Here is a 27977-nt window from a genome sequence, read left to right as displayed (position 1 = left end):
GAAGGCTTGGCCTGTCAAGCTCCACTAATACAAAAATACAAAAAATAAAGCGATATAATGTCAGCTCTGCAGTTCAAGCAAAGCTTATGAATTTTAATGTATGAGAAAGCATTGGGACGTCTCAGACCTAGCATGTGGAAGTAAATGTATTAGGATCCAATGGATTTCGTTGCTAACACGTAAATTATATATTAACCACTAGCTTTTAGGGATTTAAGGTATGGTTACACACAAGAATTGTTGCGTCCATATGTTTTGGTATATAACATGATAATATTACATTAGCTATGCGAGGATGTGATCGAAGAGTAGCCTGCTACAAAAACTGCATTTTTTCATGTAAACTAAAAGTACCAAATGAAGTGATTCGTTGTACTTGTTAAAATTGTTATTTTTATATTGAAATTATATTCTCAAAATTATAACCTTTTTCTGATTTTGAGCTTAAATTAACAGAATTGCGATCTTAGAACTCCCTCACAAAAAGAAGTACTCAAACTCTATCTTTGACTGATTTCTGTATATATTTCAAGTTCCATGTTTTCAATTATATTCACAATGAATTTTGTTGAAGTTGCATGTATATATGTCATTTTAAGACAATTCAATTATTTTACATTATCATACTTATTAGACATTGTAAAAATTACTTTTACTCACGCTCCTTTCTTAGTACGTAATCATAGGTAAGGCACACAAATTTTTTAATATTGAGACAATCAAACGGTTGAAACAAGTTGTATAAGCAGTTCTTAGAATAGCTCTCGTTAATTACAAAAATTTACCATTCTAAAGAAAATACGTGCTTTTATTGTATTAAGACGATAATGTGCCAATGGTATTTTGCAACCTGAAGACATTTGTGTAGATATCATTGCTGCTATATTTAAGGGACAATAATTTATTTCCTATAGGATGAAAACAGGTATTAAATATGATCTGTAACGTATTTATATTTATTATTAATTCCTACAATATAACAAACTATATAATTCACTGTATTGTGGACGCCTGTATTGTAGAAACTTTCTACAATAATAATAATAATAATATTGTAATAATTTACTTCTTATTCTAATTGTTAAATCACCAAATCACACTACTACTGGAGACCAGCCGCTTTTCTTAATATGGCCGAGGTTTCCGCCGTGCTCATAGCTTCATATGTATCCAGCTCCATTATGAATGTGGCTCGTCCGGAAGTGAGCGTTCGTAGCTCTGTAGAGTAATGCCGTAATTCAGAAAGCGGACATTTAGCGAAAATTATCCGATTTCCAGTGCGCTCGCCAATATTTTTGATCTGGGCTCGACGCCTTGAAAGGTCGGAGAGTGTTTTTCCTAAATACTCATTCGGAACTGAAATTTCGAGTTCCATATGGGGTTCCATCAGTTCGACCACTTCAGAAGAAGATTTGAGTCCGTTTTGGATACACTGAGCCATTGCAGCCGTGACCATGGGCAGGCTAGTGGAATTGGCAACGACGAAGTGATTTAGTACAATCTGGGCTCCGGAAAGTGGGAAGCCCAATATTGGGCCATGAGCCAATGTTAGCTTTACACCATTTTCGAGTGCCTTGAAATGGAATGAGCGAATTTTACCAAGGCCATTCTCATCTGTGACATGTAGTTTCATTAAAGGTTCCTTTTTGTCCGTCTTGGGAATCTTACGGATGTCGAGGCCAACTTCCACGTAGTGTTTATGGCCAGCGAGAGTTTTATCTAGAACATGCATAAGGCCAGCTATGCTTTGTGACAGCCTTTCACGGTAGGCGATTTGCAGAGGGCCAAGATGAGGCTCAACCTTGAACTCCCGCTTGATTCGATCTCGAACGATCTCGATGTGCAGTTCGCCCATGCCGGCGATTTGTATCTCGCCTGTTGATTCCTGGTGAATCACAACCAGACTTGGATCCTCACGCTGAAGACATTTCAGGGCATGCTCGAGTTGTTTCTGCTGTCCGAGCGAAGAAGCTTCAATTCTACACTGGTATACCGGATCAGGTGGCTGAAATTCAAAGAGAATAGCGTTTTTTTTTACGGTAGAATCTTTGTTTACTACAAAAGAACCCGTTGATCCCAAGCCGACTATAGTGTCGCCTGTAGTAGTGTATTTTAGCCCCGAGATCGCAACAATACTTCCTTGACCAGCCTGCTGTATCGGTACGTATTCATCAGCATTTACTTGGAGGAGTTCACCACACTTCTCGTTAATTTCTCTGTTCATGATGTAAATTCTTTGACCTGCATCAAGCTGTCCAGAATAGATCCTCACAAAGGTTAAAGGGCCCTTAAACTTCGTGTGAACAATCTTAAAAGCCATGGCAACTGTGTCCTTCTCTGAGTAGAATTTGCAAACTTCTTTTGGGACTGCAAATGATGGATCGGGCAAATAATTCACAATGGCATCAAGCAGCAGTTGCACTCCGATGTTCTTGTATGAACTGCCACAGAGTAGCGGAATGACAGCTTTGCATCTCGTTGCCTTTCTGATTGCATCCTTAATGTCGGCTGCTGTAGGCTCAGCACTGGATAACACGAAGCGCTCCGCAAACGCATCATCAATGGCACCCAGGTCTTCAATAAGTTTAGATCTCATTGCTAGAGCATTATTTAGCATCTGTGAATATTCGCCAGGTATTGTCTGAAATCTGGAGCCTTTCGATGCATCATTGGGGTCCCACACGAATTCCTGCATCCTTACAAGATCAAACATACCGCAAAAGTGACCAGTGTTAGGATTGATTACTGGTAGTTGGCAAATCAATGGTCGAATACGAAGCTTCTGCTCAATGTCGCATAAACACGCGTTAAAATCGGCACGATCTTTGTCCATTTTGTTTAGATAGATAAGCCTAGGTAAGCGGTAGTAATCTGCCTGACGCCATACGGTCATAGTTTGGGCTTCAACCCCAGCCGACGCATCGAGTATTGTGACGGCCCCATCGAGAACGCGGAGGCTTCGTTCGACCTCGACGGTGAAATCTACATGTCCAGGTGTATCGATCAAATTAATGGCGTGACCCTTCCAAGGAAACGTGATAGTCGCCGCGGTTATCGTGATCCCACGTTCGCGTTCCTGTGGCATATAATCCGTGACGGTATCGCCATCATGAACTTCGCCCATTGTCTGGGTGAAACCTGAATAGTAGAGCATTCGCTCGGTCGTTGTCGTCTTGCCGGCATCAATGTGCGCGATAATACCGATATTTCGAATCTTCGACAACTCGACAGTAGCCTGGGTACTTAGACAGCCTACGCGAAGTAGTCTGAGGTCCCGTACGCCAGGCATCCGTCGACACTGGCACAAAATTTTTAAAGTTAGCATGGAAACCACCAGCGAGTAATAGGAATAAATAAATATTTTCTTACATAGTAAGAAACTATTACGAATATAACACACCGACACGCAGCCGACGATAGCTATCCACCGGTAAAGTGAACGAAAATCAGCTCTTAAACTTAAGCTACGGCAGTGTTAACTTTTGTATTAGAAGGAAGGCTGTACGCAGTCTACCGTACCGGCAATATGATTTGTATTTTTTATTGTCCTACTCCAATCCTTCTAAATGCCGCAACTCTAGCACTCAGCTGTTCCGTGTAGAGTGTGCTGTATGGGATACAACGAAATTTCGTATTTGGCGCCATTCGTGCAACGTGTGCATTTTCGTAGCACTAAAACGAAATTACGATCTCATTTATATGAGGGAGAACTTCTTATATTGGTGCTAGTTACATGTGGTTTGTGCGAACGACGGCTGAGAAACAAACTAACAATTGTTGAATATTTTGGTTTTATAAACATCACAGCAGCAGCACTCCGCGCACTCAAGATGGCGATTGCCAGGGAAATGCTTGTGTGAAATAGATTCTGGAGGATGTTGCGCCTTCTGCAGAGATTATATCGATTTTCCATCAACGTGAGGAGTTTCAGCTCGGTACGTGTTAACTGGTGAATAGAACGCACTTTAATGAGCCGTTCAGATACGAGGATCGAGGGATAAAGGGAATTTTTTTGCGGATTTTAAGTGGAACCCCTGCCCTGTGGAACCTCTGTCATAGTGTTTCTATTCCCGAAAAAGCACACATAGATGTAAATAAGGTAGCTATTCCCGATAAAATATAACACTGAAGTTTCTGGTCATTATGCACATTATAACTATTTATGAAAACGACCTAGCGGCAGAAACATGTGACACCGCTGATCAAGTATGCTATTAAATGTTATAGAATAATTTATTCGGTTGAAATAGTTTACATGTAGAGAGCACAACGTATTCGCAACACATTCCCACGCGACGTTCATGCAAAGCTGGTTCTTTATTTTAACATATCTCTGATATGAAATACTTAGTAATCTGCGATAAACGCGATGCATAAAACGCGATAGTCGTCTCACTATTCCTGAAACTTACCTGCTTTGTTCTGATCTAGAAAAACTCGTATTTGAGCGGAATCAGATCTGCTGTGTGTCCATTGACCAATTTAGATTTGTAGAATAAAGCAGTATGAGAGGGTATAGGTTAAATCTGCGTTGCTATTTCACCTTGATTCTTGGACCTTTCTTCCTTTATTATTTTAGCCAAATCATTTAGCGTATCCAAGACTCCATTCTCATGACATGATAAGTGTTTTTTCAGTGTATCGATAAGTGGCTCTGCTTGATTCGGAGTTTTGCTCTCGCCTCAATTTGGCTCAGTGCAATGATAATAAAAACAGTAACCCAATAACAGACAAATAAGTTACGACAGTTGCGACGTTACTCCTCCATTGCGCATAGTTGAATAATTCTAGAGTGCAGTTAGTATAACAAAGGAAAGGAGTATTGTATTAATTGGTGATTCAGTGCGTTTTCAATGAGCAGATCGTATATTTTTGTATATATCGATATGTTCTGTTTGTCTTTTTATATGGGAATCGTCGTATAACAGTTTAGACCGGGCTTAAAGTATTAATGCTAGGCGCTAATGCTGGTAGTAACAATGTTGCTAAACACTGGTTTTTTAATACGAATAGAATAAATTCAATGCTCTTTGTCAGGATGTGGTTACTAGCATCAACCAGTCAGCATATTTATAGTATTAGCAATAACGGCGTCGTTGCAGAGCTAGTCGCGACACGCGACGACACAGCGAAGTGTGGCATAAAACAGCGATGGAGACCGTACCCGTAGCCAGCGCCGCAGTACCAGTCGGTGTACCCCAGTCGTCAGACAGCAGCAGCAGCGGCGGCAGCTGTAGTTCGACGAAAAATAACAACACTTCCACAAGCATTGACGTTCGGGACTGTACGACGGAGGGGCTTTCCGCTCTCCTCGATGCGACCACCCTGAACGGCGGAAACCATCACAATAGCTGTTATTATAACGATGCCCATAACAATCACGTGAGCGATTGCTGTAGCTTGGCGGCTACGAGTAAACGTACAGCGCCGCAAACGCCCACTACTAATGCCACTGCTACTTCTCAGTCCAAATCGGTAGAATGCGTGAACTTGCGTCCCCAGTCTGCTGTGGTGCCATGTGCTCCGACAACTAGCCGAACAAATAGTGGACTCGCCGAGCATCGAGAGCATCAACAACATCAGGCGCATAACGATGGCACAACCTTCACAACCATTACTGACACCACGACGGAGTCGACAACAGCGTTAACAGCAGGCAATGATGGTCCCACAAGTATTCCGCCGCCGTACCCTACGATGCCGTTCCGCGTCGACGGTATTACGTACATAGCGTATGAATCCGAGTTGCAGATGCCAGCGATGATGGAGCTCTTCCAAAAGGACTTGTCCGAGCCGTACTCGATCTACACTTACCGGTACTTTATCCACAACTGGCCAAAGCTGTGTTTTCTTGCCATGGACGGTGATAAGTGCGTTGGTGCAATCGTGTGTAAGCTAGATGCGCACAAGAAACGCGACTCGACCGCGGCAGCGGACGCTGTTGGGGGCAGTCAACAAAGCGGCAGCGCGCACTCCCGAGTGCAGATGAGAGGCTATATCGCCATGTTGGCCGTCGAGGCGGACTATCGCAAGCGGAAGATCGCCTCCAATCTTGTCTTGACAGCAATTCGAGCGATGGTCGCTAATCGGGCTGATGAAGTTGTTTTGGAAACCGAAATTACAAATCAACCTGCGTTGCGCCTATACGAGAATTTGGGTTTTGTACGTGATAAAAGGTTGTTTCGATACTACCTCAATGGGGTGGACGCATTTAGACTTAAGTTATGGTTGCGTTGACCGGTCATGTCGGGACAGGAAAAGCATCATATGGGGTAGAGTAATGGGAAAAATTACGATTAAGGAAAATAGGCCCGATGCAAGATGCAAAAAAGGGGACATTGTCAACGAGAGTTGAGCCCAAGAAACGAGTTGAGCATGTTAACTAATGATGGAAAAGAGCGAGCTGAGGAACGACTGGATGCCTAGTTAGTATGTTAGTATGTTTGTTGTTGGGAATTGCCCGTTTACAGATTGAGACCCAGCGGGCTGAGCATGCGTGTCGTTCAGGTGTATGTAATGTAGGTAAGGGTAAAACTAACGTAACTGTGCAGTAAGAAGGGACATAGATGGGAGAGTGCAAGATTAAGGGGGGAAGTAAGAAGGCTAGCTAATACGAACGTGTTGGCAAGACTGAAATCGAATAAGAGAACAGAAAGTCGCACGTGGAAGCGTATCTTGAAAATGACGGAAGAGATGGCGAACTGGTACGCAGTTTCTGTAGAAGAAGAATGAGCTGGTACTATCTGTAGAATACGAGTATGACATGACTAGTAACACGGAGAGAGTATAGTGGGCGACTGCTGGTTATAACGACAAAAATGGAAAAACAAAGAAACAAATGAATAAAATGGTAAAGCTCAGAAAATAACAATGGTACGGATTGAATGATGTAAGTGAACAACGATGGAGGGAGCAAAGGGAAAAGAGCTGTAAATAAATATTTATACCTTAATTTATAATGAAACGGACTACTGCACATCCAGTGTATGTGTGCTTATTTTCATTTAGATAGATAAGCGCCCAGCAGATACATAAACGATGATAGATAAACTAGTTGTTTCTCACCTGTAGTAGAGGAAGTCAGATGTACGATGTATGCTCGTGTACTAAGCTCGAAGGTAACATTTCGCTGCACCGCTAAGAAAAACACATTTTCCGAGGAAAAGACCTCTACTCTAAAAATATACGTGATGCATTCGAGTTCTATTCACTTCGGTATTTAATGGCTCCCCCTTACGTAATTATTAAGCAAAATATTAAAAAAAAACTATCGGACGTACACTAAAAAGTACGTATGGAAAGAAAATGTTCCCATCTCGTTAAAAAAAACGAAATTTTTCTTTATGGGCTCGCCTCCTGATCACTACCTCCTGCCTGTGTTGCAGAATGATTCCGGTGGTGGACTTATCCTGAGCGACTCGTGTGTTGACAAGTTGCGACGAACCGCAGATCCTGGCGAGATGCTTCGAGTGACTATCGAAGGTGGAGGCTGTAGTGGTTTCCAGTACAAACTATCCCTAGATAAAGAAGTGAAAGATGACGATCTGGTATTTGAACGTGATGGAGCAAAAGTTATCTGCGATAAAATGTCTTTTGGCTTCATCGAAGGTTCGTTAGTTTTGTAGTTAAACCTCCTAAGTTTAGATGTATGGAACTTCAATTCAACTCTAATTCAGCTAGGTAGGTACCAATGTATGTAAAACAAAGAAACAAGTATTGACCGCTATTACGCATCCAGGCTATATACATGTCGGGCTGAAGAACAACTTTCTATATTAAGAATATATTAAGAAGAACTGTCTATATTAAGATCGAATTCTGCGGTGTTATATACATTTGTATAGTTATGTGGCTGAGTGTACTTTCGGACAGCTTACTCGCATGAACAACATAAAATAACCACAAACGAATATTCAGGTGTGGCGGCAACCCCATTAAGTCATGTCTGTCTAGCAGGAACATGCATATAAGAAGAAGTTCTTCCTTTGTTTGTTAAGAAACTAGCCTATCGTCAACTTGCAGGTGAACATACTCAGCTACCACCTAGACGCAATTGTTAGTAAAACTATTTTAGCCGAACTACTTAATTTTAGAAAATAGATATATCCAGGGCGCTGTTCGTAATTTTTAACCGAGCCTTTTTCTCTTACCCTAGAAATAGACAGTAGCTTTCGTGTAGTAGACTGTTAAAGGAAGATCAAAAACGTATATGCGATTTTTCTTCTGAATAATTTCGGGGCGTTTCGAACCGCGGGATGAGTGGAAATGTTAACCACAGCTTTCAAAATACCTTGAGTGGAGCACCTATAGTGCTTTTATAGCCACCTATAGCTTACTAGAATTCTAGTAAGCTTAAATAGAAACAAATCGTTTTCAAGCTTAGCATTAGATCATTTATTGCTTTTTAAACAAATTACGCTAAGTCTTACTTGTTATTTACAGTATATCTAATGTTCTTCATACACTTATATCTGCGTATAGGATCAACGGTCGATTACGAGGAGGAATTGATCCGGTCAGGATTCAGGATCCTGGACAACCCTCAAGCAGATAAAAAATGCAGTTGCGGGGCGTCTTTTACACCGAAAATTGAGCTTTAGCATACTAAAAGGCGCAGATGATAGAATTTATCTTAATAGATTTTCAAAGCTGTAAATAAAGTAATTGCGCTGACTTCAGTCATCAGAATCATTTTTCTACTCCAAGCCTGATCAAAAGGAGCTAGTCTCATAGAGATAGTAGTAAATTTATATGCTTTTATTGAATGCTGTAGGAGCAGTAAGGAAGCAAGGTTTCAGAAAATGACCAAAAACATAGTTCAAATTGAATTTTTATGTAATTTCATCACCTGGCTAACGTAAATTACTAATTCTCAAGTATCTCTGGTCGGAGCCGGATTTTCACTAGCATGAGGGTGCTGCCATGCCAACGTTATACTGATATCATAGCAATTGCTATATAGGCAAAGGATTCGAGTAACATTTAGGTGATCCTTTCCTTATAACCGATTAATTGTTGATGTGCAACCTAAGCAAAGAGAAGACGGCAAATGTAGTAAAATAATCTCAACTATTAGCGCTATTTATTATAAAAATGCATTTCTTATTAAGGAGCTCAAGCTATTTCCTCTGTTTGAGAACTTCGATGAAAGCTTCGCGGGGAACTTGAATATTTCCGATCATACGCAAATTCTTTTGTTTTTCGCGGTAGGCACTAATCAATTTCATTTTGCGCGTTCGATCAGAACCAGATTTCTGAAAGGAAAATGATCCCGATCACTCACATGCAGGAAGCTGCTCAGAGCTCTACACTCGTCGTTTCTCTTCTTCTTAAGAACTTAGATAAAGGCTTCGCGGGGAACTTGAATATTTCCAAATTTATAGTAGCAAACAGTCTTTCGCTTATCGCAGTTTCACCTCAATGAACTAGTTATTTTCATCAATATTTCTTTAAAATGTGTATATTTACTCCGTATAGGCCAATTTTTCGCAATGATATGAGAAGAGCGTGTGATATGTGCATCAGAACTTATTAAATTATCAGAATATCAGAACACATGCACTCTTACACTGTTTTTTTTGAGGGCCTATATAGTTCTATAGTTTGTCCGGGATTACGAAGGCCAGATGCCGATCTGGCCTTTTCACTGTTAGCAAAATTTGCCTCTCTTTTGGGCATCCCCGTGGCAAATCTTTTAATCTAAGACCTATTTTTTTTTTGATATTTTATATTATATTTATTTTCTAGAATAAAGCTAATGTGTGATGCAAGATTTTTCTTTAAAGTATAAAGTTATAAAACAGATAAATTGAATACCTCAACAATTTATGTTTTTACAGTGTTTACGGGTACCGAAGTTACGTCGAATTATGGCAAGTTTGTCAAAGAATGGCATGAAAGATGCTGTTCAGTGAAATATTCTTTTATGTAAGAGCTACGGTCTAGAGTGAGAAAGTACAGTCGTGTATGCGCGGAGAAGAGTGGTTTCTAATCTGATCTCAAGTCACTTAATGAAGAATAATAAAAATAACAATAATAATCTAATATTATGGCGAAAGACCTACAACCATTTGTGTGGAGCTAAAACTTCCTCTTCGGTTTGTATTACTTAAACCTCATCTGAGCTAGAAAACATAAAAACAGCTTTAATTGTATAGAGCCGTAACGTGCGCAGAATCTCGAGGGTTAGTCAGCTCATTAGCTGGATTATCTGGTTTGATTACAAAACAGTGACATTGAAACAGTACGCTTGATACGAATGAACAACATCGCAATGCGTGTTTTTGATGATATCGGATGCACATTTTCTAAACAGTGCAGGATTCAAGTTATAAGCTCAACTGCTGTAGCCCATCTCAACGTTGCTGCTCTTGTTTATTTTAGAATGACGTCTGAGGTCATTCGATTACACTAAGAAGCTTAAACGCTACGCGACTTTCTCATCTATCACTTTCTGATTTCGTTTTATAAGGATCAATTTGTTTTAAATTTCTGATAGCGAGAGACTCTTCCCCTGGAGTCAGCCCCACCTGTTGCAAATACCCCATACGTTATTCGTTTTTTGCCGACATCAAGCGTTTATATATTAATTCACCAGACAGTGTCGCAAAATCGACGACTTTTTGAGTTCTGGCCGAAACAGCAGACGGAAAATCTATCATCATTGTGCCAAAGCTACGACAACTTACAATCTTCTGTGTGACGTTTTTATGTAACGCTTTGACGTCATCCCTAGCCAGAATCTTTCCTTCAGCCCTAGCCTGTAAGGCAACCGCATAGATTTGTTGAGGAATGTTGTTCTTTAGATGGGTCACCATCGAACGGCCAACCTTTTCTGCACGTGATGAATGAACGATCTGAGTGAATTCGTCACACGGTTTTCCATTAATGAGAATTTGCAGCTGCCGCGGTGAGGACACAAAAAAGAAGCAATGCGATGTAATGAGAGAGTGTTAACGAACAAATATGACAGAGATTTAAATTAATCATAGAACAGGCGCTTAGTTAAGAAGAAGAACAGGTTTACTGTTAAAGCAGATGCTGCTTTAATTGTAAGCCTAATTTTTTTCCAACCTAAGAATTATATGTGTCTCAAATTTAGAAGTATGTCTAACCTCGCTACAAGCCTGCTTTTGCTCTACCCTGTAGGTACCTCAGACAATTATAGGCATTATATGCGTTCTGAGTACGCTTACAGATTTGCTCCATTTACCATCCAAAGTATTCAGTAACAATTTATATAAATGGAGAAATGCAGTTTCATTTTACGTCTAATTATGCAATTCAAATGTCTCACATCGCACTATATTTGGCCGACCAATAATTATTTCATCATTACAAACCTTGCTAAGATTCGAAGGTAGGTAACCTGTCTCTTCGTAGTCGAAGCTGGCATAACCAGAGGTAATAGATTTGAGTTCATCGAAAAAATTAACAATGATCTCGTTTAGTGGAAACATCACCTGTAGCATGATCGTATTTTGGTCTATATTCTGACTGCTTTTCTCCAAGCCCCGGCGTGACTGGTTATGGCAATCGAAACAACAAACATAACAGTGAACGAAAAACAGAAACAATTACTTATCTGATGTTGTCATCTTTTATCTAGGCGCTAAAGCCGAGCCAATGACACACTTATGCCAATGACTCGATTTACAAGAATAAAGAAAATTATAATGATTTTACTGTATAGAATATGATTGCCCCAGACGTATCTGCTTGACGGGGTCACTTGGTTAACCATAGAAAAACTTAGATTCTAATTGCAGAGATCAACTTTAAGTGGAATAGGTCGATTTCTATATTTTGTAAATTCTCTATTGCAGCTCTTGTATAAAACGTCCGAGAAACGGTTTTTTAGCAAGCAATTTCGCGCAGTTAAAGACGTATCCAATCTTGCGAAACATTTATAACTTGCTATTACTACACTAGAGTATTTTTCCGTACCATACACAAACTGACGACGTCGCTAAGATAAATGTCTGGAGTGATAATTGTAGCCAAGGTCATTGGTTCGTAGTACTCCTCTATGATGAGCGGGTCAGGCATCAGCAGAGGGTTGTTCACAACCACCATTTCGCCTCCGTAGGCTTTAATGTTCTTCGCGCCTTTTATTTTCACCTGAGAAGATGACATATATTGGTATAAAATGTAAAAATAAGATGGCAACGGTCAAATATAAATCTTAGAACAGAAATGCTATTTTTTTTATTCGTACCCTTCTACCTAATTCATCAGCTTCTCTAAACCGTCTACCAGTTCATACATATAGAACGTATATAGTATCTAGAAATTTAGTTTCGCGTTATTACTAATTACCATTACATCATAGCAAACGAATTAAAAATGTATAAATACATTATAAATGTTTGGATAAGCATTGGATTTAAAAAAAAAAATTTTTTTTCTTAGTAGTAAAAGTTTTTAACGGTGTTTCAATTACATGCATGTAGAGAGGTAGCGTAAAACTAACGTTGAAGATTAAATAGTTAAAAGTAAAGCTCTTTATTAAGCCTTTGATCATTCGTGCCATACTAAAAACTATAAAGCTTGTCGAATGCTTTTAAATGGATGAATATTTTCTCTCAATCCTGCATATTTCTTTATAAAGTGATAATATACAGGAAAATACGATGCCTTATATGACACACTCGGTGAGGTCACCACCACTTGAGCATCAAACTCCTGATCCAGCCGTTGACAGAAAACATCCATATGAAGTAACCCTGCAAAAAGAAAGCAACAAAAGCACTGTAGTCTGCAACTTTACCTATATCAAATATGGATTTATTTACAGATTATTACAGCATTTTGTTCCTCTGGAGCGTAAGATGTCTCAATGGCCATTTTTGGTAACAATCTTTATTTTTTTTAGTGAAGCACGCTTATTTATTTACTTTTAGGGGAGATGTGTTTTTGAATATTAAGAGTCTTTCTTCCTGAATACTGAAAGGCTTAATATGAATACACTTCCTACGTGCTATAAGCGCTGGAATATCTGTAACCGATTTCGCATAAATGCATGGAGTACGCTACATGCATGTAACGCAGCCACATTAACGGTGATAAATACGACTTCATAATAATACTACTGAAAATAACTTCACAATACTACGAACTACAAAGGAATAACGTCGAACCTTAAAATTGGTAGCCTCTTATGCCAGCATCGTTTAAGTACACAGACAGTATTAATACTTACCTAAGAAGCCTAGTCTCCAGCCTTGTCCTAGTGCTGGACTGCTTTCAACATTAACAGTAACAGAGTTGTCGTTTAAAACTAGTCTCTCGATAGCATTTCGCAGCTCCACGTTCTTACTCTGGTCCTCTGGATAAATTCCTGAAATGAAATCAACCAAACAGATCCACGCATATGAGTCTTTCACTTCAAGATGCTACCTCTGGCAAAACGTATGTTTCTTTCTTTCCCAAGTACTAGATGTCTGTGTATAAACAAAACAGGTTCCAGAAGTTTTATAATGTTTATCGTTGGCGACATTTGAAGTGATTCCTGCTTTCTAAATTTATATATATATATATATATATATATATATATATACATTAGAAAGCATTGGAGGAAAGAAAGAAATTTTGTAGCATAACATAACTAACCAGCAAAAACCATAGGCCTTGACCGGTCGGCGGATCGCAGCGTGACGACGTCTTCTGGTTTCACAGTAGTGCTATGTAGCGTATCCCCAATATTCGCCTCGGTAGATACTCGCATATTGGCTACGACATACCCACTTTGACCGGCTCGGCTGCACGCTCAATAAATAAATAAAAATAGTTAGATTCAATAAATTATCAGAACGGCCCTATAATCAGTGAAATTTTAATGGTTTTACTTACAGCTCCTTTGTAGGTGTTTCGTCAGGATGCATAATTCCGACATCTCGTACGATGTAAACCTGATCGGTGTGGTGGCACCGGAACTGATCGCCGACCTTCAGAGTGCCATCGTGTACCATAATGAGTATGACAACACCCCGATATTTGTCATACCAGCTGTCAACAAGTAGTGCACGAAATGGAGCTGATGGATTGCCTTTGGGCCTATGAATCGCTCGTCTCACAAAGAAGAAACCCCGCTTATTACTATTATTATTAATAATGTTTTCGTCTTTTTGGCTACTCACTACAGCTATGGGACTATTACATTAGATGTTAAGTTAAATGGATATGATTTATCGATATATACACTATACGCATGTGTAGCTAAGGAAAAACTTCTTCTCTGTTATTTGTTAATCTTAAGGGTGTCGCGTATTAGGAAACACATTGCACATTGTAGCAAGGGAACTGATAGTGTCACACATTGACGTTAGAAAAGCGAAAACTTGTTGACGGAGGAAACAAATCTAGTGTTGAAAAATGTGTGTGAGAATGATAGGCAGTATGCAACGTAGTAAGTGGCATAAAAAGGTCGGTAGCAAAAGGTGAATGCAAACCATGTATAAATTTAATAGAATACTTTGATTAGTAAGATATGCATATATTTTTTTGTTTTTTAAAGATTTTAGTTGGCAAATACTTCAGTTTAAATTACAACGCAAATGGGGAGTAAAGTAAAGCAGAGCGGAAGTAAAGGGTACTCACGGTGGTATTCTATCAATCAAAGCGTTAAGTAGATCTTCGACTCCTTGCCCAGTTTTGGCAGATACTTTTAGAATTTCCTCTTTGTCATAACCAAATAGATTGTGGATTTGTTCAGTTACGCCGTTCACATTAGCCTTTGGCAAATCAATCTTGTTTAACACGGGTATTATCTCCAGTTCAGCACAGAAAGCCAGGTTGAAATTCGCCACCGTTTGTGCCTGTGTAGCATTCACATACACACATTAGATAAACCCTATTATCTAGAAAACGGTAAAATTAGAAGTTCATATAATTTGGGTACGTTAGTTGAATATTAGCAAAAAGTTATATATATATATATATATATATAACTTATAGGATATACTTTTATGAAATATATGCTCGAAGGACTACAATGTAATATCTGTATCTGTGTTAAAACTAGAAATACTAACTAAAAGGCATCGTACCTGCACGCCCTGGTTGGCGTCGACCAGTAGCAAAACACCTTGGCAAGCAGACAGGGACCGCTGAACCTCGTAGGTAAAATCAACATGACCCTACAGCATGGAAGGTTTTGCAAGAAATCGAGTTTCAAATTTGAAGGAGTCTTACTGTTACTGATGATTCATAGGCGCTACGTTTAGACTGTTTGGATTATAAGTAAAATCCGGAGAGAGATTTTTTAGAACAATTACCACATTATTTTCATGACATCCATGGCGGTAGTTTTCTATCGCGTATTTTTGTTTATGCAACTAGGAAGTTAGCTGGAATATAAGAAATAAGAATATAAATAAATAGCTATTCTGAACTTACCGGGGTATCAATTAAGTTGAGAAGAAACGCTTGACCTTTCCGCTGATATATCATAGAAGCACTTTGAGCCTTGACGGTGATTCCACGTTCTCGTTCAACTTGCAGCTTATCTAATACCTTGACATTGAAGTAATAGTGGCATCATAGTCTTAGTAAAACTGGCTAGGTCCATGTTGGCATTATCTTAAGAAAATACCTTCTCACAATCGTACCTGTTTATTTTGAGCAGATTTTCCAATGGTGCCGGTGAACTCTAGAAAACGATCACTTAGTGTGCTCTTGCCGTGATCAATATGAGCAATAATCCCAAAATTTCGAATTCGTTCCTGAGGGAACAATGACATGTCTACCTGCAATAGTCCAATAGAGGATCATGTATGTTCGCTGGTGATGCCCGTCAATATCAAGCTCTTTTTGTCCTAGATCTAGTTCGGGTCGATTTCAGCCCTACTCTGCCCACATACGTTGTTTTGCTAGAGCCCGAAAGTCGAGATCTATGCGTTGCCCAAGCTGTCGAGTTGTCGTTGAAACAAATCAACTTTGGTTATTCATGCTATCAAGAAAGTGAAACGACCGGTCAAGGCTTGACTTGAACCCGAAAAAAGGGGTAAATCTGATACGAAGTTTGATTAACTCTACACGATGTTTAGACAAGTATAACAATAAGCTTGATTCCACTAATTTTTAGTGTTTATTTAGCTTCGCCCTAATTGGGATTCTAAGATACAGAATAGAAAGATGGATACCAAAATATTTCCAATACGCACATGATTTGATATCAACCCAGCAAGTTTCTAATAATTAGATGTCTTTTTCCTACTTTATCAACGATAAATTTTTATTTCTCCTACGGTTTACTTTTTTCTAGATCATATTAATGCTAGTAGTTACCTGAGAGCTAACTAGTTAGATGGAAGACGGAGATGAAGTACATACAAATGGTTTCAAGAACTGAAACTTGAAATTACATTCATCAAAAGACCACACCGTTCTTTCAGGTGACGTCTGAGTCAAATTTTTTAAGCAAATCAGAAAATGTTTTTTATCTGAATGACAAATACTAGTTTATTTTTCGGTAAATGAGGAATTTAACGGTATACAACAATAATAGGTTTATTTACACAGAACTACAATTGTGTCACTCGTGACTTGTCATGAATCCCATTGAACGTAAAATATACTGCTAAAAGTTTAAGCATTGACTGATGTTTTCTTAGTGTATCTTTGTAATCTCTACCGTTTGGCCGAAAGAGGCTATCTACACAGTTCAGGACGTGTGAGTGTCTTTATTCTCTTGGCCCAAGTTCCGTTACTAACCTATGACAGACGCGCTGCTTTAACATATTAACTGTAAGCAAATTTAAATAACATTCGAATTGAATCAATAGTAGAAACGTGGGGAAAATATCGAATATACCAGATGAATGAGCAGCCATGAAATCACGCGTCCCCTTCATACTAAATAACAAACGAGAGATGATTTGAGCAAGATGTAGAAATTACCTCGTACGATTTTTCAAAGACAGGTCCCTGATTTCGGAAATTTTCCTCATTTTTCAGGCTCCTAAAATAAAAACACAAAATAGTACATGTAAGAATTTATTTATTTTTTTGACAAGCAAATAAGACGTATTTACAGGCTCAGAAAAGTCTCCATCATAGGATTCTATATTAAAGTCTATTTCGCAAGAAACTCATCATATCCTTTTTGAAGTCGTTCATCTGGCATATTAAAGTAGGAATGATCTTAAGTTCAGCGAACCAATGTTTTAAGAAGCAGCGAGACATAATGGCTAGTACTAAAAGCAGATACATCTTTGTGCTAACGTTTTTTTCTCCGTAAAGACCTCCGGGTTCAGAACAAATCAATTTACTTCGCATTATAATGATACTACAAAATTTAATTTAGCTAAAACTGGATATCTATTCTCGTCCGTCTTTAACAATAATGAATCTTCAATAATTCATGTTGCCTCATCTACAAGCATCATTTGTCATCGGTATTGTACAATTGCATGTATATATCTATGGCTTAATGTGATTGAACTTATATTTCTATTCAAAATCATCTTAATATCAATGAAAGCCAAGGACTTCAATGCTTCTCAAGCAATTTGACAAGTAGGGCGTTAAGGCCCATCGTCACTGTACGTGGATCATCCACAAGACCTGCAGACACCATTGCATTGTTAAGTAGTTGTTCGGCGAGGCTTTTGGCTAGATCCGGATTCGAATTTTTCAGTGTGGCAAGCTTCGAGATAATCGGATGAGTCGGGTTTAGCTCGAGTGTTGGCTCCAACAATTTGTATCGGTCCTCTTCACTAAATTGTGCTAATGACGTCTTGACAAAGTGGCGCGCGGCAGCCATCTCCTCTACGGATATGAGACATGGATGTTCGCTCAGGCGACCCGTGATCTTCACCTTGTGCACTTTTGAGGCCAGCGTAGACTTTAGCCAATCTGATAGCTGTTTCATGTTTTCAGTTATCACAGGCTCGGCTTCTGCATCACGTCGCATTTCTTTCTCGACCGAGATAACTGATTTCGACTTGAAGTGGCGTAACTGAACTAGTACAAGCTCATCGTACGGTTGATAGCAAAACAGAACTTCGACGTCCTTCTTCTTTACAGCCTCGTAATATGGCGAGTTTTCGGCAAGTTGCCGACTCGGCGCAGCTAGATAATAGATGTCCACCTGACCTTCTTTCATACGGCCGATATAATCTGATAGCGAGGTCTTCTCGCCAGCCCCTAGCGTCGAACTTTCGAATTGTAGCAGTTTAGAAATGTCCTCTTTTTCGGACTGATCGTTTGATGCAAGGATACCCTCCTTTAAAAACACTTGGTAGCTGGCGTAAAATTCTTCATATGAGGCTGGATTTTTTTTCATGTTGTCTTGCAGAAGTCGGATAAGTCGAGTTGTAATCAGACTGCGGATCTTGCGAATTAAGGCTGAGTCCTGGAGAAGTTCTCGGGAGAGATTCAAAGGAATATCCTCCGAGTCAACGCAGCCCTTTACAAATCGGAGCCATTTAGGGAGAATTTCTGCGCGTGCTTTAATTAGCACTTTTCTGCAAAACAAATACAAGAAAAATGTGTCTAATATGCGTTGAACAAGGTCAATACAATATTAAGACAGACCGTATGAAACGCCACATAGTACATACAATTAGTTCATCTAAAATTTCAGAAACCCTAGACAATGGGATCTTTGCAGATCGCATGCGCTTACTTATGTTTAATACAACAAATATAAAAAAAATTCTCATGATTTTTTTCTGTTTGTTGTCAGTGTTAATTGCTGGCTTAAGCTAGAGTTTTTTGGATTAACCTGGAATACAAGGCCACGCCACTCTCGGCATCTCGACTCATTTCAAAGAGGCCAGGTTTGCTGTCAGGCACATAGAGAAGCACGCTTAGCTGCAACGGAAGATCAGTTCGAAAATGCAGCGTGAATCGTGGACTGTCCATTGATCCACTGGTAAACCTGTAAAAAATGCAGCCTGTTTAAAAATATACCTACTATTGCTTTATTGGGAATCGCCGTGGCGGTACCCCAGATCGCCTTTTGAAAAATCAACTTAACTACTTATGAGTATATTTTGGTGATGAACAAATTCGTTCTAACCTTTTAATAGAACGAAGAATCGGTAATCTACAAATAAGTATTTTTGTGCAAAATATCTGACAGTGCCCTAAAATACAGTTATCGATAGAATCTCCAGTTTTTACCTGAAAAATTCCCGGTGCATTTCTTTCGTCACCTCTTTGGGGTCCATAAGCCACACGGCCTGAAGTTGGTTAGCTTTTTTTCCATTGCAGTAAATAGGACTGCCTACAAAGTTGCTGAACTTACGAATAATTTCACGAATCTTATCTTCATCAGCAAATTCTCTCGAGTCGGCCTTAAGATGCAAAACGATCTTTGTGCCTTCCTGTACGCCTTCAGCGCTCTGAATCTCATACTGGCCACTGCCATCGCTAGTCCATTTGTATGCTTTGTTACCGCGACGACTCTTCGAAAACACTTCAACTTTATCGGCCACCATGAAAGCTGAGTAGAACCCTACACCAAACTGACCAATGATCGACTCTGTGTTGGCCTTCCCTGCGTTCTCCTTGAGGAATTGCTTAGAGCCGGATCGCGCAATTGTTCCCAGACATTCGATCATCTCCTCTCGAGTCATGCCGATACCTGACACAGAAGTCAACGCTTCAGTAGTGGGCTGAAAATACTATTCGAGCTGGTGTCGGCGTTGGATCCACCTATTTTTTTCACTATTGATGTTCGTCCATAGTACGCTATTATCGTTCGTTTTCAATAAGAGCTTATTTTTTCCTTAATCAAACAAGAGCTCGTGTCAAATGGGTAATCTGTATATTGCCGTATTTCAAATATAATAATTTATTATTTTATTACTGATTTTAGCATACTACCTTATAAGCTTATATAGGCCTAATGAAAAACGAATTTTGTGTAGATATAATTGAACTTAAATTTCATTCTACCTCTTTTCAACTTATTATTAGCACAATTAGTAACGTACCCGTATCCTGTATCGTGAACGTTCGGCTATGTTTATCGGTGGCAATGTGTATCTCCAAGGGAGCCTCCTGAGCGACTTTGTCGTCGGCTAGCTCCGTCAATCGAAGGTACCTGCACGTTACGTCGCACATATTTAGAAATTGGAATAGTCCCAAATAATCAATTTCATAAATAATTTTACAGTCATTTCAAGGAAAGTCACTTTTTAGGGAATGTCAAAAACGAAGTGGTTGTATGCCAAAACTCATTCACCTCATACGTCTCATTTAAGCATTTGTTAAAAGCGTACCAGTTTTATTATTGCCACTATAGTTAATTTCATACGTATCCAACAAGACAAGAAATTAGCTCATACCTGAACTTCTCGAGTGCGTCCGAAGCGTTGGAAATAAGCTCGCGCACAAAGATATCCTTGTCGGAATATAGACTTTTTGCAACTATATCCAACAGCATTCGAGTTTCAGCTTGAAATTCATGTTTTTCGCCTTCAGGACCCGTGGCTTTTTCGCTGTCACCAATAATATTATGATAGCCATCCTCAGGGCTGTTTTCCCTTGGGGCTGCGGTGCTAAATGCACTACGCAGAATCTGTGAGGATGGACAATATCTGATGTGGCCTCGCTCAAAAGGTTGTTGCTTTGATGGTATTACAGAACTAACGGGCCGTGCCTGAATCGGACGAGCTAAACTCCAAAGCAGTCGATTTCCTGGTGCTCGGGTAAGCTTCACAACGTGGAAAGCCGCTGAAGACATCGCAAAGGTAGACGAAGGTGTCCAGTTGGAAGATAAACTATCCTCACACTTAAATCGGTTTGTTTCTCGCAGATGTACGTGCACAGATTTGTAGGCAAGTTGTCAACAAAATACAGTTCCTTTTTAACGGCAGAATAGTTCACTTTCGTCCAAATTCCGCCGCTATCGCTGCCGGCAGGCTCAGGCTATCTCGAAGATTCCTGCGCGGTTTGAAGCGTACGCAAGCTTCGCGCGGTCAGTTTAGCTTAAAAGTACAAGAAAGAAGACAGCCCTGAAAACAGATTAGAATGCGTTGTAAGCACTCAACTTGATCTTACCCTGCAGTTCGATGGAGATACTTCGTTTGATGATAGCTCTGTAAAAGAACTCTACAAACTTGTAGAAGTCGCCGCATGTCATAGAAACGTGCAGAACACGGTCACCTCACCCAACTCATAACAAAGAACCCATTTGTTGAGCAGACGACGCTGCCGGCGATTAAACGCTCATCGTCTAATGTGCGGTTATACGCTTAATCGTCAAATAGGTATTAGCTCTTATATACAGTAAACCTAATATGTACACATTCTATGATCAGGTAGTAATGAAGCTATACTTTTCACATGTATGATCTGATAGTATTCGCGCGATTTATTTAAAATCTTTATCCTTCACGTTCATTGCTGCGAAGAGCGGTTCAGGATTTAGTAACGTTTGTTTTGGTTCGCCCTCACCTTTTTCATCGGTCGGGGAGTTGGTTCGATTGTTTTCAACTGGCCCCGTGACCTGTATCGGTAAATGTTTCCGTAACCAAAAATCCATTTGTACGTATGCTGCGTTGCTAAATCCAAGCCAAACTTAGGACGTGTTCGCTAGCCTATTGTGCGTTGTGAAATAAATGTAGTGGCGTATTCGCCGCGAGACAAGCGAAACAGGCAGCGTAATGGGAAATTGTTGTTGCTGTGGCGAAGATAAAGATGCTCAGGTAAGTAATAACATTCGAAGCAGCGATACTGAACGCTATCATCGGCCCATGGAGAGGACGGGGCGAATCCTATTGTCGACCAGTCGCATTGTACTGTACAGTACAAAGCTTGTTGCAGCGGGTGCTAGATTACAGCCGTTACAGGAAGGATTAAAATATGAAAGTCATCTTATCGTTACGGCCAGCCGTGGGTCAGCTGGCTCGAGTTGCCCACAAAAGAAAAAAATCAATTTCCGCAAACCTCAAGACCAAATCAGCGTTATTATGGCCTGCTTTCGTAACATTTTATGGTTTCTCCCAAACTAGATGGGCCTACTTACATCCTGCTCTTTTATTTAGTTTATTATTTTAGTCGTTTTTCGAGTGGCGTTCGGAAAAGTGTGCACTTGGTTTAGCTGCAGAAATGCCAGAGAGATGAAAGCATAGAATGCCGTACAATTACGGTATAAAGACAAAATTGCACTGCGCCGAATCTATTTTCAGACCGACTTTTTTCTTTAAGAATGACGATGCGGGTGCTCTAAAAGCAGGTTATGTACTATCGGCAAAGGTGAAGGTTTCAATTTCTCCTGACCAAAATTTTGCTCACGAAACCAGACCATCAATGGGATATTTTGCGGTTTGTTTCCAAGTGTGCCAGTAAATACCGCTCCTAAGAAGATCGCACCATGCTTGGCAGCAGAACTAAACCATCGTTTTACTAAGCGTGTCCACCCACCTGCGCAGATAATATTGCTTTAATACAAGGTTTTCCATAGCTACACTCGATTATTTTGGAGTATGTGCCGTAAACATCGCTTCCGATAAAATGAATGACAAGCTTTCATTTTTAGAGTAACTGCCATTTACAATAGTTGAATGAAAGTGTTTGCAACTTTAGAGAATGTTTCAGAAGAAATTCAGCTCCATTATTTAGTTCTGTAATAAATCAAAATGAACTATTTTCATAAAGCTAATCATTTTTTATCAATTGACTTTATTTGCTGAGTAAGTAAAGATGATTTTTACTACCTTTATAAATATATTAGTAAATTTGTAATAAAAATTTCTGGATATGTACTAGTCTGGATGTACAAAACTATATGTGATTATTGCATACATACGTTGTATTGTACAAAAATTACTGTTTAGTTAAACTATGCAGTAGGATATTACTTCTGGATTTTCTTTTATTGTTTCCTATAGGGAGAAAACTTCGATACGCGGGGACTTTTGCCAAATCCTGTATCATCCGGATCGATCCAACAGTCATACCAGTAAGTGATTCTTGAAAACTATCAGACCAACCTAGAATGACAGCATCGTACACAGGTACCTTCCTTACGCCTATTACAAGGTTATAACGCCATATTAACGCATAGAAGAAGGCTGAAAAGGGACAAAATAATAACAATAATATCTTAATATTGTGGCAATTATCCTGTTATTGTGGCTTTATTACAATGACTGTCCACAAATTTACAAAATTTATTAAAACTGCAAAAGTTACAAGATTTATATTACACTGTTTGACTTAAATTGCAAGAGCATACCTTGTCTCAAAACATTATATACACTAACACACACAATTCAAAATTTGATAAATAATCAATAAATTTATGTGGTGGACTTTGGTGGTGGACTTTACGAATAAACGAAATGCAGGTATTTAGAGTACACTGATCATGATACGTACATTGTAAAAAATTAGATATACGTCATAAAACATTGTATATATTTTATTATGAACATAGGATGTTTCGCACTCGATTAGGTTTGCGCCATTTAGCCATACTTCTAAAGTTTAACATAAGTTCATACTTAATCTTCAGTGAAAGCTACGGATCGACGAATAAAATTGAAGACGAGGAATCGAGTGAGCTGAACCGAATCCTTCAAAATACGATGGCGTAAGCGAGCTTCATTTTTTTTTTCACTCTTAACAATAACGAATATTGGTAGATTATTGTTCGTAAGAAAAATACGTGCTACGTCGGAAATTTGCATCGATATATATAAAGATATAAATGAAGAAAATAATAATTTTAATTCTAATATTCTAATATTTAAAAGAATAATAACACAGTGAGCTTAGCACTCGTTCGTTAGAAATATATAAGTGTTTGATTACGATTAAATTGTGGACCTAGCTGAGCTTAATTTTCGCACATATTGTGAACCTTCATAAAATTGGTTTTTCTCCTATTTTACGGTGGTTACATATTTCTTTTTTCGCTACAGACATGTAATAAACATCCCATCACTTGGACACTACATGGATAGTTCGGAAACAACCCAACGGGGTCGACAATACCACTATAAAGTGGATCAATTGCTTTCTCGCACCCCCTACCAGAAGAAAGCCCGGCTATGCTTATTACAGGTATAAATTATAAAATTAGCTATTGAAGCTATTTAGTAGGTTTGACAAATATTCCTGTTCTGCGCATTCACAACTTATCGTCACTAATATACGAATAAGTCATACGACAAAATGTTGATAGTTCTGCTGTTGTCCTGTCGGGTTTCTTTTTAATTAAGGAAGCGGATCTCTCGAAGGTGCTGTATTGGCCGGCTATGAGCGATCAGGAATTTCGTCAAGTAGACGATATTGCATCGTTACTGAACCAAGCTCTCGTCGATATTCAGGTGGAGTCAAGTGAACCACTTGTCGTCGACTTCGGCACATCGCTATGAAACCTCTTACCACATTTTATTTTAATCAGCCAAATTAGAATTTATAACAATCTTATATATGTCCAAATGCTTCTTGAATTAATCATCGTTGAAGATTATCTATGTGGCTCGTTTTTCCGGTCTTGGCGCGTAAAACACCGGCAAAAACCAATGTTGAACAGCACACTCGTTAGAATACGCTTACACGTGTAAGCTCATAAGCTGCTCCTATATACCTATGTACTTTATATTTTTATGCGACTGTCTGCTCCGTACGGTTCTGCAGATACACTAAATGGAAGCCGCACTATTGTATAGTCAAACGCGCAGTGGCTGCAACTGTTGTAGACATACTTTCGAAAAATGAATGTGGCAACTTCCAATACGAGGGTGACCAGAGCTTATTAACCATAGTAGAGACCTTTCATAAATATATTTCTATTATCAAGGGGAACTAGGTTACACGATTATAACCGTAATTGACATTCGCTCGTACCGATACACAACAGTAAACTTCAATGGAATACAAAAATTTAGATGATATTGTTTAAATGAGCTTAACATAATCATACTGTGTCTGCAGTAGCTTGGTCCCTGTGATGAGCATTCGTCTATTAGGGTTTTCTTCTCCTTACCTGTCTCTTATAAAGCAATATCTTCTCTTATGTAGCAATAATTGGAAACAGACATGCACTTCTACGAAAATACGAGTGTCGACAAAAATGGTTTGGTGTTCGTGAGTGTGAATGTAAAAGCAAGTTGGCGTGTAGGTACTTTTATATAGACAAGTGTCAAAGTATTGATTATTTTCACACCTTCATATATTTTCTCATACAATAAAGCTAATATCTATAATTTGTGCTTTTCGACAGCTGAACGTAATACTAATGCATTGCCTAGTGCATTGAAATCTAGTTTCTTTTACAACCAATTAGGGTTGGTGTGCATTAGCCGCCTTTAGTTATATCCACAATTATTTCTGGTACAGGTTTCATAAACATTTTAACTGGTTAGTTACTTGTTTTAGATAGCTGTTTACAATTTGTCCACGCATTCACGCATACAGAATCAGTTGTATTATTAAGAGAAGTGTAACACATGGCTTGTGAGGTTATTCCATGCGTTTCGCACGTCCCTCCCAAGCGCTGTGTGCAATTCAAATAACGCCCCAGCCAAATCCACTGTATATAGTAATAAAGGAAGAACTTGCTATCCGACTATCTTGTTATCCCGATGCGTGCAATATTATTGATACAGTTAAACTGCATCTGTTAAATAAAGTGTACATTATAACGTTTAACAGGTTTCTGTTATTAATGCAAATAGTATATATTTTGGTACGACGTATGTAGGGATTTGAGCAAAAAACATTGCCAGTATAGCATACATCCCAATCTGACTGCTTCACAGCAAATATAAGCTGAATATATTCTGACCTACACTTCAGTGCGATATAATTTTCAACAGATGCTAAGCTTTTTCGATACATATTTTTGGTTAAAAGAATTGTCAACTAGAAAATTTACAATGTTATTTCTAGAGAAGTCAATGAGTACTGGTTTTACTCATTAAAAGAGACTTCATACTAGGGGTCGCGCCGGAATTTAAATTATATTTTTAATATTATCCGCGTGACCGCTGTAACTTAAGCAAATAATATAGCTGGAACAACTATAAATGGCAGGCACCGTTTACATAGTAAGAATATTCATTAAACATTATTTTTTAGACTAGCAAAAAATTGATATCGCTATTTTTTCAATAGGCTTTGCTTGTAAATAACTACCAAATTTATTATTTAATAGTTATAATATAGATTACTATTAAACCGGGAATGCCCAAAAAAGAGTAAAAAAAAAGAGTAGTAACGCAGGCCTATTCTACAGATTTTATTTAAAACTCCGTACCTTTGCCAAATAGTAGTCGAGGCAGAAAACCCTCCTTGTACTACAAGCGGCTATAAGGATCCCTTAGATTTTTATATCACGAACTTCTTATTTCTGTTTTTTTTTTCAAATATGAAAGTTGTTACGGTTGATATAGATTTTTTCCGTATATTCCGTAACCTTTATGCTTCATTTTATTAAAGCCAGTATGTTAGTTTCGTTTCAAAGTAGGTTAGTCGGAAGTTTTCTAAAAGGAAGTACAGTAAATGCTTATTTTAAAAAGACATCATTCTCCGAGGGCCAAAAATCTTCATCGCCTACAACCCCACCATGAAGCAGCAGTCAAGCAAGAAAGGCCTACAGTAAACAGTCACTGCGATAATTGGAGTTTCATTTAAACAAGCCTGTATTAGTTTTTTTTTTTATTTAACACCTACTTAAATTATATTCGCGAAATTTAGCAGGGGCCTATGTCCTTAAGTACAACATAATGCAGTACGGTTGTTCAAAAGAGCCCGCGCTGCTGACTGAGTGTTCCCTTGACAGAACACACCATAAGCATTCTTCTGTGAGCGGAACAGCTGATGGTGGAGGAACGAGCGCGCCCGTTAAATCTGAGATGCCGCTAGCATAATTAATTTTTCTTCCTTTATCAAATACAGATCGCTTTAATATAATCGAATCCTTCACCCTCGACCCACTTTCTCCGGAAATTATCCGCATCAACGCCACTTTACAGCTACGCTATGGCTATACTTCTAGATCGTCTAAGGATGCATGCTAATTGCGACACAATCGCTATGTGCAGTGATTGTAAACGGTTTCTAGTTGGCACGTACGAACTTCAGGATAGGGCCGAGCAAATCAGGTTAGGCTCGCTTTCGCTGTTTACCTCAAACGGTAATAAGTTCCAGTTGGTAACGACCTGTGAGGCTCCTGCTGGCGTTCTCGACGTTAAGTTTAGAAAAGACCAGCCAGTAACGATAGATGATGGAAACGAATGTTTCGCTGCAGCTTTAGCCGACGGAACCATTCGACTGGGATATGTTACTCATGATAATCAAGTAAAAATACAAGATAAAGCTACATTAGGATTACAGCAGTCGAATAATAAAAGCTTAGCCCTTTCGGTGTCATGGAGCCCAGTTAGTTTAAGCAACCTTGAGCCTAATATCGCAGCGACTTTTAGCTCCGGTATACTTCATGAGTACAAGCTGACTAATGTAGCGAGTTCGCTTGTCTTTATTAAAGAACACGCTGTGAGCCAATTAGAAATCTGGGCTGTTTTGCACAATGGACAGGTCATTTATACAGGCGGAGACGACTCTAAACTTAGGCAAACAACGACTTCAGACGGTGGTTCGCGAGTGATTCGACGTTTTGAAAGCGGCGTTACGACGATTGAAGCTGATCCGTGGAATGAAGGGCATCTTCTAGTAGGAACGTACGAGGATAAACTCTATCAGTTCGATCTACGGATGATTCAAAATTCAATACAAGAAGTCCATACTGGGGGTGGGGTCTGGCGTATAAAAACTAACCCGACTCAGTCCCGGCTTCTAGCTGTGGCAGCAATGCACGCCGGAGCTTTCGTCGTAGACTGTCACAAAGAGACCTGGTCAATTAAGCAGCATTTTACTGGACATGAATCAATGTGCTACGGAATAGATTGGTGGGATGGAAGAACCGTTTTGTCATGTTCATTCTACGACCGCGAATTGGCTATGTGGAAATTAGAGGAACAATAACAAAGCTTTTTGTCTTTTGGTGAAGTTTA

General features: G+C 39.1%; 6 protein-coding genes across 12 annotated transcripts; 3 read left to right on the top strand and 3 right to left on the bottom strand.

Moving 5' to 3' along the window:
* Nucleotides 1-933: 933 nt before the first annotated feature.
* mRRF2 (mitochondrial ribosome recycling factor 2) lies at nt 934-3590 on the bottom strand. The gene has a single exon (XM_022816342.2). The coding sequence runs from the start codon at nt 3323-3325 to the stop codon at nt 1103-1105; it is 2223 nt and encodes a 740-aa protein (XP_022672077.1). The 5' UTR covers nt 3326-3590; the 3' UTR covers nt 934-1102.
* Nucleotides 3591-3728: 138 nt separating this feature from the next.
* Nucleotides 3729-8678, top strand: LOC111254304 (iron-sulfur cluster assembly 2 homolog, mitochondrial-like). 3 transcript variants are annotated; one of them, XM_022815001.2, is made up of 3 exons: nt 3729-3935; nt 7386-7608; nt 8482-8678. In XM_022815001.2, exons 1-3 carry the CDS (start codon nt 3876-3878, stop codon nt 8598-8600), a joined length of 402 nt encoding a protein of 133 aa, XP_022670736.2. In that variant the 5' UTR covers nt 3729-3875; the 3' UTR covers nt 8601-8678. The 3 variants fall into 3 exon arrangements, with proteins under 3 accessions (XP_022670736.2, XP_022672088.1, XP_086830495.1); XM_022816353.2 differs by lacking the exons at nt 7386-7608; nt 8482-8678 and adding an exon at nt 5103-6968 and having other exon boundaries at nt 3780-3935; XM_086974369.1 differs by lacking the exons at nt 3729-3935; nt 7386-7608; nt 8482-8678 and adding exons at nt 3960-4099; nt 5103-6968.
* A 372-nt stretch (nt 8679-9050) lies between these two features.
* waw (Translation factor waclaw) lies at nt 9051-21147 on the bottom strand. 5 transcript variants are annotated; one of them, XM_022816344.2, is made up of 14 exons: nt 21013-21147; nt 16900-16960; nt 15609-15746; nt 15397-15513; nt 15048-15137; nt 14599-14816; nt 13852-14070; nt 13612-13760; nt 13202-13339; nt 12637-12725; nt 11947-12120; nt 11343-11522; nt 10689-10901; nt 9051-9254 (listed from the first exon to the last, which is right to left on the bottom strand). In XM_022816344.2, the coding sequence occupies exons 1-14, from the start codon at nt 21087-21089 to the stop codon at nt 9120-9122; spliced, it is 1998 nt and encodes a 665-aa protein (XP_022672079.1). In that variant the 5' UTR covers nt 21090-21147; the 3' UTR covers nt 9051-9119. The 5 variants fall into 5 exon arrangements, with proteins under 5 accessions (XP_022672079.1, XP_022672081.1, XP_022672082.1 ...); XM_022816346.2 differs by having other exon boundaries at nt 10689-10856; XM_022816347.2 differs by having other exon boundaries at nt 10689-10760.
* Nucleotides 16983-21183, bottom strand: Trap1 (TNF receptor associated protein 1). The gene is made up of 6 exons (XM_022816343.2): nt 21072-21183; nt 20298-20966; nt 19944-20053; nt 19129-19591; nt 18728-18883; nt 16983-18467 (listed from the first exon to the last, which is right to left on the bottom strand). Exons 2-6 carry the CDS (start codon nt 20693-20695, stop codon nt 17492-17494), a joined length of 2103 nt encoding a protein of 700 aa, XP_022672078.1. The 5' UTR covers nt 20696-20966; nt 21072-21183; the 3' UTR covers nt 16983-17491.
* Nucleotides 21184-21398: 215 nt separating this feature from the next.
* LOC111254925 (ragulator complex protein LAMTOR1-like) lies at nt 21399-25614 on the top strand. Its single transcript, XM_022816355.2, has 5 exons — nt 21399-21659; nt 22845-22915; nt 23471-23548; nt 23880-24021; nt 24180-25614. The coding sequence occupies exons 1-5, from the start codon at nt 21618-21620 to the stop codon at nt 24333-24335; spliced, it is 489 nt and encodes a 162-aa protein (XP_022672090.1). The 5' UTR covers nt 21399-21617; the 3' UTR covers nt 24336-25614.
* A 1143-nt stretch (nt 25615-26757) lies between these two features.
* LOC111254152 (diphthine methyltransferase homolog) lies at nt 26758-27971 on the top strand. Its single transcript, XM_022814708.2, has one exon. It carries the CDS (start codon nt 26947-26949, stop codon nt 27946-27948), a length of 1002 nt encoding a protein of 333 aa, XP_022670443.1. The 5' UTR covers nt 26758-26946; the 3' UTR covers nt 27949-27971.
* Nucleotides 27972-27977: the final 6 nt, after the last annotated feature.

The sequence above is a fragment of the Varroa destructor genome, unplaced genomic scaffold, assembly GCF_002443255.2.
Source record: "Varroa destructor unplaced genomic scaffold, Vdes_3.0 BEIS01000007.1, whole genome shotgun sequence".
Lineage (NCBI taxonomy): Eukaryota > Metazoa > Arthropoda > Arachnida > Mesostigmata > Varroidae > Varroa > Varroa destructor.
The sequence above is the reverse complement of the archived record's forward strand: the minus strand, read 5'-3'. Positions and strand labels throughout refer to the sequence as shown.

What these genes read in the sequence shown, in the direction of transcription:
- LOC111254152 (XM_022814708.2), top strand. Translation starts at nt 26,947, where the DNA reads ATGGCTATACTTCTAGATCGTCTAAGGATGCATGCTAATTGCGACACA.
- mRRF2 (XM_022816342.2), bottom strand. Translation starts at nt 3,325, where the DNA reads ATGCTAACTTTAAAAATTTTGTGCCAGTGTCGACGGATGCCTGGCGTA.
- LOC111254304 (XM_022816353.2), top strand. Translation starts at nt 5,152, where the DNA reads ATGGAGACCGTACCCGTAGCCAGCGCCGCAGTACCAGTCGGTGTACCC.
- LOC111254925 (XM_022816355.2), top strand. Translation starts at nt 21,618, where the DNA reads ATGGGAAATTGTTGTTGCTGTGGCGAAGATAAAGATGCTCAG. An exon ending in GCGAAGATAAAGATGCTCAG is followed by an intron (nt 21,660 to 22,844) that starts GTAAGTAATAAC and finishes TGTTTCCTATAG; the next exon opens with GGAGAAAACTTCGATACGCG. An exon ending in ATCCTTCAAAATACGATGGC is followed by an intron (nt 23,549 to 23,879) that starts GTAAGCGAGCTT and finishes TTTTCGCTACAG; the next exon opens with ACATGTAATAAACATCCCAT.
- waw (XM_022816344.2), bottom strand. Translation starts at nt 21,089, where the DNA reads ATGCGGCGACTTCTACAAGTTTGTAGAGTTCTTTTACAGAGCTATCAT. An exon ending in ACGCCAACCAGGGCGTGCAG is followed by an intron (nt 14,817 to 15,047) that starts GTACGATGCCTT and finishes AATGCTACACAG; the next exon opens with GCACAAACGGTGGCGAATTT. An exon ending in AAGGCCTATGGTTTTTGCTG is followed by an intron (nt 13,340 to 13,611) that starts GTTAGTTATGTT and finishes ATTTCATTTCAG; the next exon opens with GAATTTATCCAGAGGACCAG.
- Trap1 (XM_022816343.2), bottom strand. Translation starts at nt 20,695, where the DNA reads ATGTCTTCAGCGGCTTTCCACGTTGTGAAGCTTACCCGAGCACCAGGA. An exon ending in ATGCACCGGGAATTTTTCAG is followed by an intron (nt 18,884 to 19,128) that starts GTAAAAACTGGA and finishes CATTTTTTACAG; the next exon opens with GTTTACCAGTGGATCAATGG. An exon ending in GGCGTGGCCTTGTATTCCAG is followed by an intron (nt 18,468 to 18,727) that starts GTTAATCCAAAA and finishes TTTGTTTTGCAG; the next exon opens with AAAAGTGCTAATTAAAGCAC.